The sequence below is a fragment of the Rhinoderma darwinii genome, chromosome 9, assembly GCF_050947455.1.
Source record: "Rhinoderma darwinii isolate aRhiDar2 chromosome 9, aRhiDar2.hap1, whole genome shotgun sequence".
Classification (NCBI taxonomy): domain Eukaryota; kingdom Metazoa; phylum Chordata; class Amphibia; order Anura; family Rhinodermatidae; genus Rhinoderma; species Rhinoderma darwinii.
In genome coordinates, this window is record NC_134695.1 from 59,151,902 (window position 1) to 59,165,446 (window position 13,545).

At 40.3% G+C, this 13,545-nt stretch overlaps 1 protein-coding gene across 1 annotated transcript in view; it reads left to right on the plus strand.

The window, feature by feature from the left end:
- Nucleotides 1-12,453, plus strand: part of SPON1 (spondin 1) — a 213,579-nt gene extending 201,126 nt beyond the window's left edge. Inside the window, exon 16 of the mRNA XM_075837782.1 lies at nucleotides 1,057-12,453. Within this exon, the coding sequence (XP_075693897.1) occupies nucleotides 1,057-1,220 (164 nt within the window). The 3' untranslated portion in view covers nucleotides 1,221-12,453. The remainder of the gene's footprint in view (nucleotides 1-1,056) is intronic.
- The last annotated feature ends 1,092 nt before the right edge of the window (nucleotides 12,454-13,545 follow it).

Here is a 13,545-nt window from a genome sequence, read left to right on the forward strand (position 1 = left end):
AATGATTAAATATTGTTTGGGTTGTTATTGGGTAGAGGGGCCCTTTCCGATTCTCTTTACTTATAGAAATGTATCTCGTAACAGTAGAGCCGGGGACACATCTGACTGAGCTGAATTATAGGAATATACGAGAACAGAATATGTAATGTCCAAGTCCAACTATTCACAGAACACAAAAAACAATAAATTTAATGGTGTAGAATCGGGGGATTTGCAATTAATTTCAGGTGAAACTCCACATTTGGATTTAATTTATAGGGATTTTCAGGGACTTGAATATCCACAGCCTATCCTTGTTTGATTGGTTGGGGCCCAACCATCAGGACACCCACCAATAAGCAGAATTAAGCAGCTGGAGCTGCGTTCCTTTCATTGTTTACATAGGCATAGCACCATACATGTGGCTGTGGCTGTGGCTGTCTATTCTACTGCAGCTCAATCCCCTTTACTTGAATGGACTGAGCTGCAGTACCAGACACAGATGCCGTACAGACTAGCTGCTGCGCCTCTGTAAAACAAAGCAGGGGGTTTACTGAAACACTACGGCTCTTCAATCTGCTGATCGGATGGGGTCATGGGTCAGACCTCCACCAATCATACCGTGATGGCCTATCCTCAGGATAGGCAATTAATATTAAATTCCCAGACACCCCTTCAAAGACAATATTAGGGAATTGCTTCACTAGTATATGACATCATAGAGGGGGATCCTGGTTCTGGTGCCCCATCCATCAGCAATTGCAAGGAGTAGTTCCCACAATGGTGTACTCAGTGCATTCAAATATTTTAGTTGCCCATTTATAACAACTGAATGTCAAGGATTTTGCTAGCCAGACCCACGACGATCAGCTGACGGCTTGCTTTAGAGAAGGAATTATCCAGATAGGACAACCCCTTTATGACCTCTTTAGGAAACAATCTAAACTCGGGAGGTCTACTGATCAGTCAGCAGACTGCAAGCCTCTATTTACAGCAGCCCCTACGTAGCTAGTGGTGGGCAAGTCCGACCCATGCTCTTTAAAATGGAAATGCTAAGACTTTTTTTTTGTTTTGTAGTTTGCAAAATGAAGCCATGGACGGCATGGACAGAATGCACCAAATATTGCGGTGGTGGCATTCAGGAGCGGTTCATGACCGTGAAGAAGAGGTTCAAAAGTTCTCAGTTCACCAGCTGTAAAGACAAGAAGGAGATCCGAGCTTGTAACGTCCACCCATGTTAGCAAACACCTCACATGGGATACTCCTCAAGTTACATGGAAAGTCAACCTTTATTAGATTTTTTTATCATAGGATATATACAGTGCTTTTCATTTTGCAATGTACTTTGCTTACTATTCTTGCGGGTGCAAGAACTATATTTTCTAAATATTCACATGTAATAATAACTGAATCATCTGGTTAGTTCAATAAATAATGTCTGACATCTTGGTCGTTTAGCGAGAGAATGTGACTCCGGACAATATATCCTCCTAATTTCGGCACGGACTTAAATCTTAACAATATGACATGCATGCAAGAGAAAACATGACCCAATAGGACAACCCGTTACTGCCCGTTGTTTTTCATATTGCTAGACCATAGACAAAGACGGTCGATAGCAAATTCCCAGCTGCCACCTGGAAGACTCCGAGCATGTTTGGTTACAAGTCATTCTAGATTATTTAGCCCACGTTGTAATGTGTTAAATCTACAGACTGAATGAGTTAAAATTTCCATGAAGTAAGTTTTTGAAGAGCTGAACACACAAAAGTAGTTTCTTGAAATGCACTACAGCAAAGAAAAAAGTCGTTATTTTTGGATCTGTCCTAAAAAAACAAAATCCAATAAATTTCTACCATTTTTGTTTAATTTTATGCTGGATGTTAAAACCCATTTGCCAATACCTTGTTAGGGATTTCCGTGTTAATAGAGTGGGTACCCTGTAAAAAGACCCTTATCTATTAACAAGGGTAGAAAGCCGCTACAAACATTGCCCGACGCTCTGGAGGACCTGCCACGTCCATGTATTACATTTACAATCTATTGATTTTAATACTTAATTTGGCCTGCGGTGGTGCTGCAGGGAAATGGAATACTTCCTGTGGGATACCTTACAGAATCTCACTGGGAGTTCCATCAATGGGACACCTTATACTCTGCTTCTCATCGGATGACCCTTCTAATAAGACGGGATTGTCCAAAATAGATAACCCCTTTAATGGGGTAGTTTGGTTAAAAAGTGAATATTTTGCTTTTGTTCTAGTCATATATATCTTTGATGAAACAGGAGACAAGTCAAAAATTAAACTCTAGATCTACTATTCCAATCATGTCAGTTGATTAGAGGTAAGTCAAAAGAAAAGGTTGTATAACACCAACACATTCACTATTAAAGATGCACTATCGTAAAATCAGCAACTATGGGTGAAGCCTATAGAAAAAACTGCTATTATAATTTACCCATATGTATGTAAATGTTTCTGGAGGGTCTCAGAACTGGAGATATGTGAGATAAAGTAGTAATCTTGGGGGCAGACATTTTTCTGGCCTTCCTGACACTCCTCCCAATTGAGGGAATCTATAATAATCCTTTCCCCATCTCACAATGGCTACTCCCAGGAACTAGTAGATAACTGTAAACTGCATGGTATATAGAGATAAGACAGACTGAATGTTTAGTGTCTCTTTGATGTCCTTGGTATTTAGCAAAATGAAGGCTCCCTTTATCATGTCTTGGTGGCAAATACATTTTTTGTTTCTTTTTGGCCATCTGCTGCTCACTTTCATCCAATATGGCAACCATTGATCAATCTCACTGCACTTTTATGATAAACCGTATGCTCTGCAAAGTGTTTGCTAGATAGGACGAACAAAAATGTTAAAAAAAAGTTGCAATTCCCATTTGATATTCGTCACATCTGTTGAGTTCTGATCTTTCTCTGTCAGTTGCGTGATTCATATACGTACGTTCCTGTTCCCTAACTTCATACTAATGCTACCAGTGACATCTGTTACACATATGCCTCAGCAAAAGTATCCAAGTATTTTTATGGAAGCAATCGGCCATTACAAGCCCAACTCAACACCAGTTCACACCCATTAAAGAAGCTCTCTGTTTGTTTTTTTGCCCCCTCCGTTTGCAAATATAATGTAGTGTAATGTGGACATGCGTATTGTATTACCTGGTTCATGGGCCTCCGTTCTGGCCCGCCGTTGGAGTCACATGATCTTCATTTTTACTCCCTGTATGTAGGGACCATAAGTCAGGCTCTCAATTCAAGTCTATGAGAGCTTTGACGGGAGTTTCTCAGAGTACAGATCATGTGACCCCCACGCAAGGCTAAATTGCAGCGGCGGCCTGTAAGATACAGCACAAGGTAAGTCAATACACATGTCCACTACATTGGCAAATAGTTTATTTGCCCTTACTCTCCATTCCACAAATGAGGTTAATTCCCGCCATCCTAGTTTGGTAACGATGTAGGACCCGTGTAGACAGGATCCCATGACAGGTTCTAACCACCCATTATAATAAGGGATGTGCCCAACCTGGGCAGGGCCCCCTCTCCTGTTGTGATCATATATGACTAAATATATATATCTGACATAAGCTCAAAGCCAGACTCATAGTCTTCCTCTATGGTACCTTCGACCTTGGCTGAGCGTATGGCCAGTGAAAGAAATCTTAAGTTCCCAGATTGTAGAAAAAATTAAAATTCTGATCTATAAATTATAACATGAAATTATACCTGATAACTGATAATAATCATGCATTTTACTGTTAAATGTATCTTTTTTTATTACATTTTTTTCTCCTTTTAGTAAGTTTAGGCTCTTTTTATGTTTTTAGGTATATATTTTTTTATTTTTTTTATCTTAAACAATCACGTATCTAAGTCATGAATAATATGTGAATTAACCCTACAGCAGTTTGGACAGTGATAAGTAAAGAGAAGCATGTTAATAGCTATTTATGTTATTTATCTATTTATAGCTGTAAATATATTCACGGCTGTTGCCATCTCTCAGCAGTAAGCAGCTACACGTCAAAGAATATAATAAACTGGTTTGCTCAAAAATGTACTTACCCATTAAGAATTAACTAAATTTGGCTTATAAAACTATCAGGTCCGAGTGCCCTTTAAAGGGGTTGTATAGAATTAGGAAAACATGGAATGTTTTTCTCCAGAAACAGCTCCACTCTGGGACAGAGGCTTTATATGGTATTGCAACTCAGCCCTTTTACTTGAGTTGGAATACCAGACACAGCCCATGTCCTATTGTCCATCTCAACCACTATAGTCTATGGTTCCCCACCAAAAAATGGACAACACACGGAAGCCACTAGAATCCGTTTTTTACGGTCCACAAAAGAGAAATGGATTTGCCAATGATCTTCTGGCCCGTGTGTAAAGGATTTGAAAAGTTTGTGAATTTTTGAAAAGCTATAAATGTCCAATGCCACTTTAAATGTAATTGAATTTGCACAAATTTGAAAACACTGAGATGGCATGAGGGTTTGACAAATTGGAATATATGAATCTTTTCATGCGACCAATTATTAAAATTTGATCTTGTTACATAAAAAATCAACAAATTTTAATTAGGCCTTTGTAATTTTATTGTCGTCGGAAAAAGCCAAAAAGGCCACATGATTGTTTTAGTTCAGTGTTTCACATCTGTAATAGTTCAGACTTTCTTTCTCTCTTTTTATTTTTGTTTTATAATTTTTTGAATTGCTATGTAACATTTTCTATAGAACGTTTTACTTTCCAGTAAAAAAATTTTAGCAGTAATAAAATTGCAAAAATATGTTTTATTCTCTATCACGTGCATGGATCTCATATAGTCTAGTAAAAGTTATAATATATATTAGACACAACATTTTTTTTAATATATCAAATTCTAGTTGGATATAGATTATATTTATTACAACTAATACAATGTATATTAATTGAAAACATGTGTGACTTATTAGTTAAAGTTCATACCTGATCTTTTAACAAAGATCGTATAAAAAAAAATGTTTCTTATATTTTTACAATTTTACTAATATTTTACCGATTGCGCAGCTTTGTGGATTTCATTTTTTACATTTTAATTTAAATACTTCGTATCATAAAACTTGGTCAAAATTAAATTTGTTAAAAATAATTTTTTCGTTTGAAAATTTTTGCATTTGGAAGGAATTCCAGTATATAATTCCCGAATATGTAGTGGGATCCACTTTAGCTTAGCTTATATAAAAAAAAAAATGCAACTCAGCTACATGATCAACAAAGGAAAATACATTAATATATTAATAGACAAAAAGATTTATCTTGTGAGATATTTTTGGAGTAATATCTGTTTGTTCTATAATGCAAAGCACAGGCATTTTTTATAATTATTTTTCTCCATTGTGAATCTAATGATTTTAATAATTGGTCGATAGCAACTTCATTAATAATTCAAATTATGTAGGGCTTAATGAAATAAAACATGTATGTGCCTCACAAGAATGTTTCGTTTCCGTTCTCTATATTTTTTGGTTGTTTTGCTGTGGACTTTTTGATAAATCTGTCATAAATATATTTCCTACCAAAGTCTTGTGTATTGTTTTCTAGTTATATGTCTAACACATTCTAATTTTGAAATAAAATACATCTTTACAAGAAATATATATTTTTTTTCTTTATACACTATGGAATGTTTTTTTTTGTTTTTTAGTATATTTTTATCTTTCTAAAGTATATACCGGACGCTTTTTAGTTCCTTTTGTAACTCAGCCAACAGCCAACCATGCAACGGAAGAGAGGCCTAAAGGGCTCATTAAAGGGATATTCTTATCTCAGACATTTACAACGTTTCCAATGCGCCACCTCTGGGAGCCACACAATCTGGAGAACAAGCGTCCCCCGACCCCGTCTTGCCAAGTGAGGTGGCCACTGCACCCGTGCCGAGAATGAGTGGATGGGTGGCCGAGCACGTTCATGGCTCTTTCCTTTTACTTGGGATTTACGGAAACAGCTAAGCTTGCTTGGATTTTTCATAAATGTCCGAGATGGGAATACCCCTTGGCAGCTGCTTTGCTGTTACCACAGTAGGTTTATTCCAACTTTTTTTTTTTTAAGATCATACGGAAAAAATAACTTTTGTAGTATGCTTTTCGCATCATGAAGCACATGTACGTTATCTGCGGGAGGTACGTCCGGTTTTAATGTCGTATATGTACGTCACCACGATTGCGTGGGCACAACAGCTGTATCCCATTCGATCACTAGCAGTGTGGCTGTGATTCACAGAAAAAACTGACCTCAGGTCAAGCATCGCGATCACCAGGACCGATGGATAAATACAGGCAACCCGGGCCTAATAAAAGACACCAGCGTTATCTAATATTACTGCCGGTCAGGTCACACCGGCAAGAATGTAATGTCAGACAGAAATATGATAGGACATAATGGTTAAAAAAAAGTCCCCTAACGGGATATACATTTTTTTTTAAAAATAATAAAAATAAGAATTATAAAAAATGAATGTTGCAACACAAAAAAATACAATGCATTGGATTTTTGAAAACCAGTAACTTTAATTAAATACAAGTCAATAACTGTTTAAAACATCAACATTAGGTTTACCCACGCTCGTAATGACCCTTACAATAATGTTATGGTAAATGGCGGACGCCATAAAAAAAATAAAAATGATGTCAACAGTGAAATTGCTTTCTTTATGGATTCTGCCATTATAAAAAATCCTATAAGTTAAAATAATGTACGTCTTGTGCCTCAAAAAACAAGAATAACTATGTAGCCTTAGGGTATGTTCACACAGGCTATTTTCGGTCATTTTTCAAACCGTTAACGGCCTGAAAAACGGCTGAAAAATCAGGAGCAGAACACCTCCAAACATCTGCCCATTGATTTCAATGGGAAATACAGCGTTCTGTTCCGACGGGACATTTTTTACGAGGCCGTCTTGAAAAAACGGTGCGTAAAAAGACGCCCACAAAAATTATGTGCGTGTCACTTATTGAGCTGTTTTTGGAGCCGTTTTTTATTGACTATAGAAAAACAGATCCAAAAACGGCCGTAAAAAAACACAGCGAAAAGCGCGAGTTGCTAAAAAAATGGCTAAAAATCAGGAACTGTCTTCCCTTGAAAACAGCCCAGTATTTTCAGACATTTTTTTATTAAGCTTGTGAACACACCCTTAAAGGGATTCTTGGACAATACCTACTTATTAGAATAGTGCCCTATTGAAGTTCTGTCCTTTAAAGGGAGTCTGTCAGCACTACGAGCCCCCCAAACCGCTAGATAGCTAAGGTGGAAAGCACCGTGCGCCGTATGAAAATGAGCATCGCAATGTCCGACAACCAGGAAGGGTCCCGCATAGGGAGCAGTAAACCCTCCTCCCTGCTGTTGATTTATGGCTCTGCCGCTCTCCTGCGCCATACGCCGTTCTCTTCACCTTACATAGAGCGGTATGATAACATAACTGGCATTTTTTATTGACCTGATGATTATACAGAGATGAGCGTGAGCTGTGTTATATAAATTCTGCTTATCTCTTTCTGCAAGATGTTCCTACTCCTGTGCCCAACCAGTGAATGGCTGACATCTAGTGATCCCATAGTTTTTGCAAAAGAAGATGAATTGTATATTATGCAGTTCTGTGTCCCAGCTGGTGCAAAACATCATAAAAAAACATCTCAGCTGCTGCAGAACATATTATAAGTGTCAGGTCTAAGATACAAAAAAAAAAAAAACTGCATGAGATTATTGTTGCGCTAAGGCCTAGTTCACACTGTGTTTTTTGCAGACGGAAAAATCTGTCTCAAAATTTCTCAAGGAATTTTGAGATTTTGACTTGACGGCAGAAAACTTGCTGCGTTTTTCGCTGTGTTTTTTGGCTGCGACCATATAGCGCAACGGGCAAAAAACGCAGTGAAAACCACTTTCTCTGCCTCCCATTGATGTCAATGGGAGGTCAGAGACAGAAACGCCTGAAGAAAGGGCATGACGCTTCTGTTTGTTTTTGATGGAATCAGTTGACTGCGCTATTGATTCCGTCAAAAACAACGGAACCCTGTCACAACGGCAGTCTTCGGCCTTTTTCACATGAACGTGTTCGTTTTGTGCACGTAAAAAAAAAAAATCTGCATTTTTCTTGCATTGCAGTTCCGTGTGGCATCCGTGTACGGTGCGCCTGCGGTTTTTACGTGCGTATGTCATGCGTTTTTTACGTCAGCAAAAAAAACTGAAGGAGGTGTTTTTTTCCCCTCATCACTTCTGTAGCAACCGGTGCGTGAATCACGAACAGACCACGGATGACGTCCGTGCGCTGTCTGATTTTTCATGCACCCATTGACTTCAATGGGCTGCATGGTGCGCAAAAACGTATCAAAATAGGACATGCGTGAAAGACAACGCATGTCTGAATAGCCCCATTGAATTTCATGGGTCAGTGTGGTGTCCGTGAAAAAAAATGGACAGCACACGGACGTGAAATACGCTCGTCTGAATAAGGCTTTCCTCTGGCATGGTGTAAAAACTACAGTCCCCAAAATACAAATCACAGGAATACGTTTTGTGTAGACGCTGAGTAAGGAAAGCTGAGAGCACAGAATGTGTATAGCGACAAGCAGAGTGATACCGGTTTTTATTACGGAGTATTATGAAGCGTGATTTGGTGATTCCGGGTGACATCGTACTCACCTCAATGCAATGCTTCTAGGGGAGAAGACCTCTGTAATTGTCACCTTCCCTCGTTCCAGCGATGGCTCTAATGGCGACCACATCATTTCTGTCTCCAGCCGCCCGCCATGTCAGGTTGCTATGATGAACATAAAATGTTACTGTATTTATTTTCTGTTTAGTGACATCATTGCATTTATTATCACTGTACTGTAACATCACTGTGTGCATTATTTTTGTATAATGATGCCGTATTTATTATCCCTGTGCTGTGACATCACTGTGGTACTTGGCCATTAAGTATGACATTGTTTTATTTATTAACCCTGCTCTGGCACATTAGCCTTGGTCTGTGACATCACTGTGTACAAAAACCCTTTCCTATGACTTCAGTTTATTATTTATGTACTGTGACATCACTGTGTTTGCAATTTCCATTTTGTGACATCACTATCCATGTATAGTCATACACCATGACAATGATTACTGTGAAATGATATCAATGTATGACTATTATTCCTGAGTCAGGCTTCATGCACACGACCGTGCCCGTAATTACGACCCGTAATTACGGGCATGGCCGACCGCGGACAGCCGGATGTTTTTACGGGCCGTGCTCCCATTATAAAGTATAGGAGTACGGTCCGTAAAATTAAAAAAATCGGACATGTCCTATTTTTTTCAGCAAGTTTCTACGGCATAGGCACCCTCCCGTAGACATACGGGAAGGTGTCCTGTCGGCCATAGTGATGAATGGGCCTGTAGTTAGGCCCCGTGCATACAAGTATTTTTCATTGGTAATTACGGACAGTAATTACTGACAGTAATTACGGACCCATTCATTTCTATTGGCCACGGACACCTTTCTGTATTTTACTGATGGGTGTCCGTGCCGAAAAAATAATAGAACCTGTCCTATTCTTGTCAGTAATTACGGTACGAACTCTCCCATAGAAGTCTATGGAAGCTTCCGTACATATGGACGGCTACTGATGTGCATCCGTAAAGCGTCCGTATTTATGGAAACATTGCTAGGCAACATGTTGATGACATAATTTGCAATCTCCCTCCTTTTTGTACGGATCCGTATATACGGTTGGAATACGGATGCCTACTGATCCCTATTTATGGACAGTATTTCGGGATAGATGAAAATACTGTCGTGTGTATGGGGCCTTACATCACTGCCTTTATCATACATGTGCAGAGATATCACTGTTTATTATATCTTTATCCTGATTTCCCAAAATTTATTATCTCTGTACCGTGACATCGTTGTGTTTACTACGGGCCTAGTTATTGGTTTGCATCAGGTCCAGGAACTTTAAGTTACACCCCTGGGGGTGACATTTCACTTCCCTCCTCAGGAAGCTGCAGAAAGGGTAGAAACACTCGTAGTGCTCTAGGTGGAGTTGAAATAATACTCTGTGCACCTGTCAAATAACGTCTGTGTAGAGGAAGGGAACATTTTCTGGCCTACTAACGTTTGTGTTATGGACGTGATCGCCTCTGGTTGCCATTATATTGAAACCACACTGTTACAATTAATTCACAGAGCACAAGGAGAGCAATGGAGCGGGGTGAAACCATAGCGGACTGTGGCTTGACTGGGGTAGAAGTAAGTAGGATCAGTAATTGGCTTAGTGGGAATAAGTGATAGGGGTCTGCACTATCAGTTTAGGCCACTAGGTGGGGGTATGGGCATGGTGGCCCAGGTAGGGGATATATAAAGGAGGTGTATTAAGGGGAGGGTACCTCAGTTGGTGCCATTACAGAGAAGTTCCCGCCCACCCGCCCGGTAATGGTATAGGGGGTAATTTGTTGTCATAGCAGTTTATTAGGAGCGGGGAGAAGGGGTCCTTGAAGGCAGAAATTTTATGGTCAGGTGCACGAAAATGGGCCGTGCATCTGAATTTATGGTGAAATACAACGTTAATGGAGTCCTGGGGGGAAGGAGCCCCCAGAAATAGTTGGATAAGTTATATCCGGTGCCCTTAGTCCAGGTTTGGACGGCTAGGGGTAAGGAGTTTTACCTTACTTGGAAAGTAGGGGTCGAAATGGAGACTGCCTCTAAGGATCGTCCCGTCCCCCCCCCCAAGAAATGGAGAATATAGAACAGGGTATTATGTTCTAGGTTATTTTTTGATTACCTGTCATTTTATATTGTATTTTTATGTAAAGTTTTTATTAAAGTTATTTATGAGACTATTTGTTCAATAAATATGGCTGCTATGGCCTTGCACCATAACGGTAGTTGAGTTTTTATTTGAGAGAAAAAGGTGGGGCCATGGTTGAGACGGGTGTCGATCTTCTGTTCTTAAAGTCAAGTAAATAACATACAAAAACACTATGTAACATGGTCCCCGTCTGGTCTGGCAGCATCAATGACAAGCCGTACCAGCACACGATTACAGCAGCCAGCAGACATGTGCCATACATACTGGCATCACCGCTGCGGCCAGTAATCATGTGACGGTACGGCAGGTCATCGCTGCTGGCATGTAAATAAGGACCAGTGGCAGACCACAGGAACATCAGTGCTGGATCGGCGGGGGATTTATTAGGCAAGTATTGTCTATTTGGTTATTGTAACATGTATTTTGTTGCCATATTTATTTTTTTACACCTGGACAACCGCTCCAATTAACTTATGTACCTGGTACAGGTTAATATACAAAGCCCCTGCACCCCAATCCTCACTTTGGACCCTGTACAGGACAATCCCCCCATCACACTTTTCCCACAGTTTAAATACAATGCTGAGGCAGCAAATGACCTCTGAAATCTGTTCAGCACCGCAGAGGGCCGAGCTCTGAACCAAAACTTTTGGAGATGATGAAGAAGGAAAAGTAACATACCTACCACTGAAAGTCCTTGAGATTCCTTGTGAGCTATTTACAGTGCCAGCGATAGTGTTCCAATAACAATAACATCCACAGTGTCCCCAGAACAGTGCAATTAATGGTATCCCCATATCAGTGCAGACCAGTGTCACGATAAAAGTGGCATCCATATTGTCTTCATAACAGAGTCATCTACAATGTCACCATGATAGTGCCATCTACATTGTCCCCATAACAGTGACAGCCACAGTGCCCCATAACAGTGCAATCCACAGTGTCTGCCATACCTCCCAACTTTCAAGTATCACAAAGAGGGACAACCGATGCAGCGCGCGTATGGACAGTGACATGGACAGTAACGTCAGTGGCTACTCGAGTGGAATCCCCATTGTTGACTCTGGCCGGGGATTCCGTTCCAGGAGGAGCCCCTGACGTCAATGTCCATATATGAACAGTGTGAAGAATGGTTTATTTGCTTATATTCTCTGTATTAAATGACATTATGAATTATCAAGCAGGATGCCGAATTACTAAAATATCTATTCTCCATTATTTTAATGACTTTTCCTCTACATAGTTCTGCTCGAGTCTCAAAGAAATGTGTTATCTCTATGTGTTCATCGTGTGGCCTTCATAAATCTATGCTAGTGGGTTGGCTGAACGCCCAGACATAAAATGCAATTATTTCTCGTTATCGCAACAAACTCCCTCATGGGAAAGAACAGTTAACAACACCCCCATTGTATGTTTGTCTCCAGGTGTTACCTGATGACAGCATTTTTAATGAAGAATTATAATTATGTACTTGAAATATTCTTATGTTCTGCTATTGGCTGAATAAGAAATATTGTCACATTGTCTCTGATTGGTTAACCTCAAGCCTACACCCCTTTTGAATGATATTGTTGTAATTGAGTTTGGCAATAAACCCCCAGAGGAGTATTTTGAGCATATCAGAAGTGTCTGCGTGTTATTTCTCCTCTCTCTATATATTAATATGAAATCTCCTGATTAGGATGCAGAATAAAGTTCCTGGCGTGAGTGTCTGTTGGAACACTCGTCTAAATTTCAGTCTAATATATTTTGAGCCATTGACTTCCACAACAACAGTGACCTCAGGGGTTTTCTCTAGGAGCGGAATCCCTGGCCAGATCCTTGGCAGCGGGTATTCCGCTCAATCAGCAGCCACTGACATCACTGTCCATATATAGTGACGTCAAGGGCTTCCCCGGGCACAGCGCTTAAAGTAGCGATGTGCCCAGGGAGTCCTCGGTGAGCAGAGGAGCTCCCTCTCCTTCTCCGCTCTGAACTAATACTGTAGAGGGAGCTGATGGCTCCCTGCTTCAGCATTGGGTTCAACTGTATCTGCGTCCTGAGGATGCAGATACAGTTGACAGCGGGACATACCCCTGGAATCTGGGACTGTCCCGCTGAATCTGGGACGGCTGGGAGGTATGGACTGTCCACATTAAAGTTCTCTCCATTGTGTCTTCATAACAGTGTCATCCAGTGTTTTCACAACAGTACTATCCAAAGTGTCTTTATAACAGTGCCATCTACAGTATATCCATAGGAGTACTAGCCACAGTGTCCCCATAAAAGTGTCATTCAAAGTGTCTTCATAACAATGTCATCCACAGTGTCCTTGTAGCAGTGTCAACCATACTGAACTAACAATATAACACACACCCTTTACACTTTTGCACTGTGGTCATCTTCTACCATCAGGAAGCGGCCAAATAGTGGACAAGTCTCTTGTGCTACTGAGAAGGAGGCGAAGATATTGAGGGTGCAGAGGTAGAAGTAGTTTCCGGGCTCTGGTGCCTAAGGGAGTCCAAATCTTGCTCTGCCACATAAAAAGACATCAGTAGTATAAATGGCACATGGTAGGTGGGGGGACCTGTTGTAGAATTACGGACGCATTTACTCCTATTGTCCACGGACACCTTCCCGTTTATTTACTGGAAGGTGTCGGGCCGTAGAAGTGTACCGCAAAAGATATGACGTCCTATTTTTTGCTTTTTATGGGTTGTGCTCCCATACTT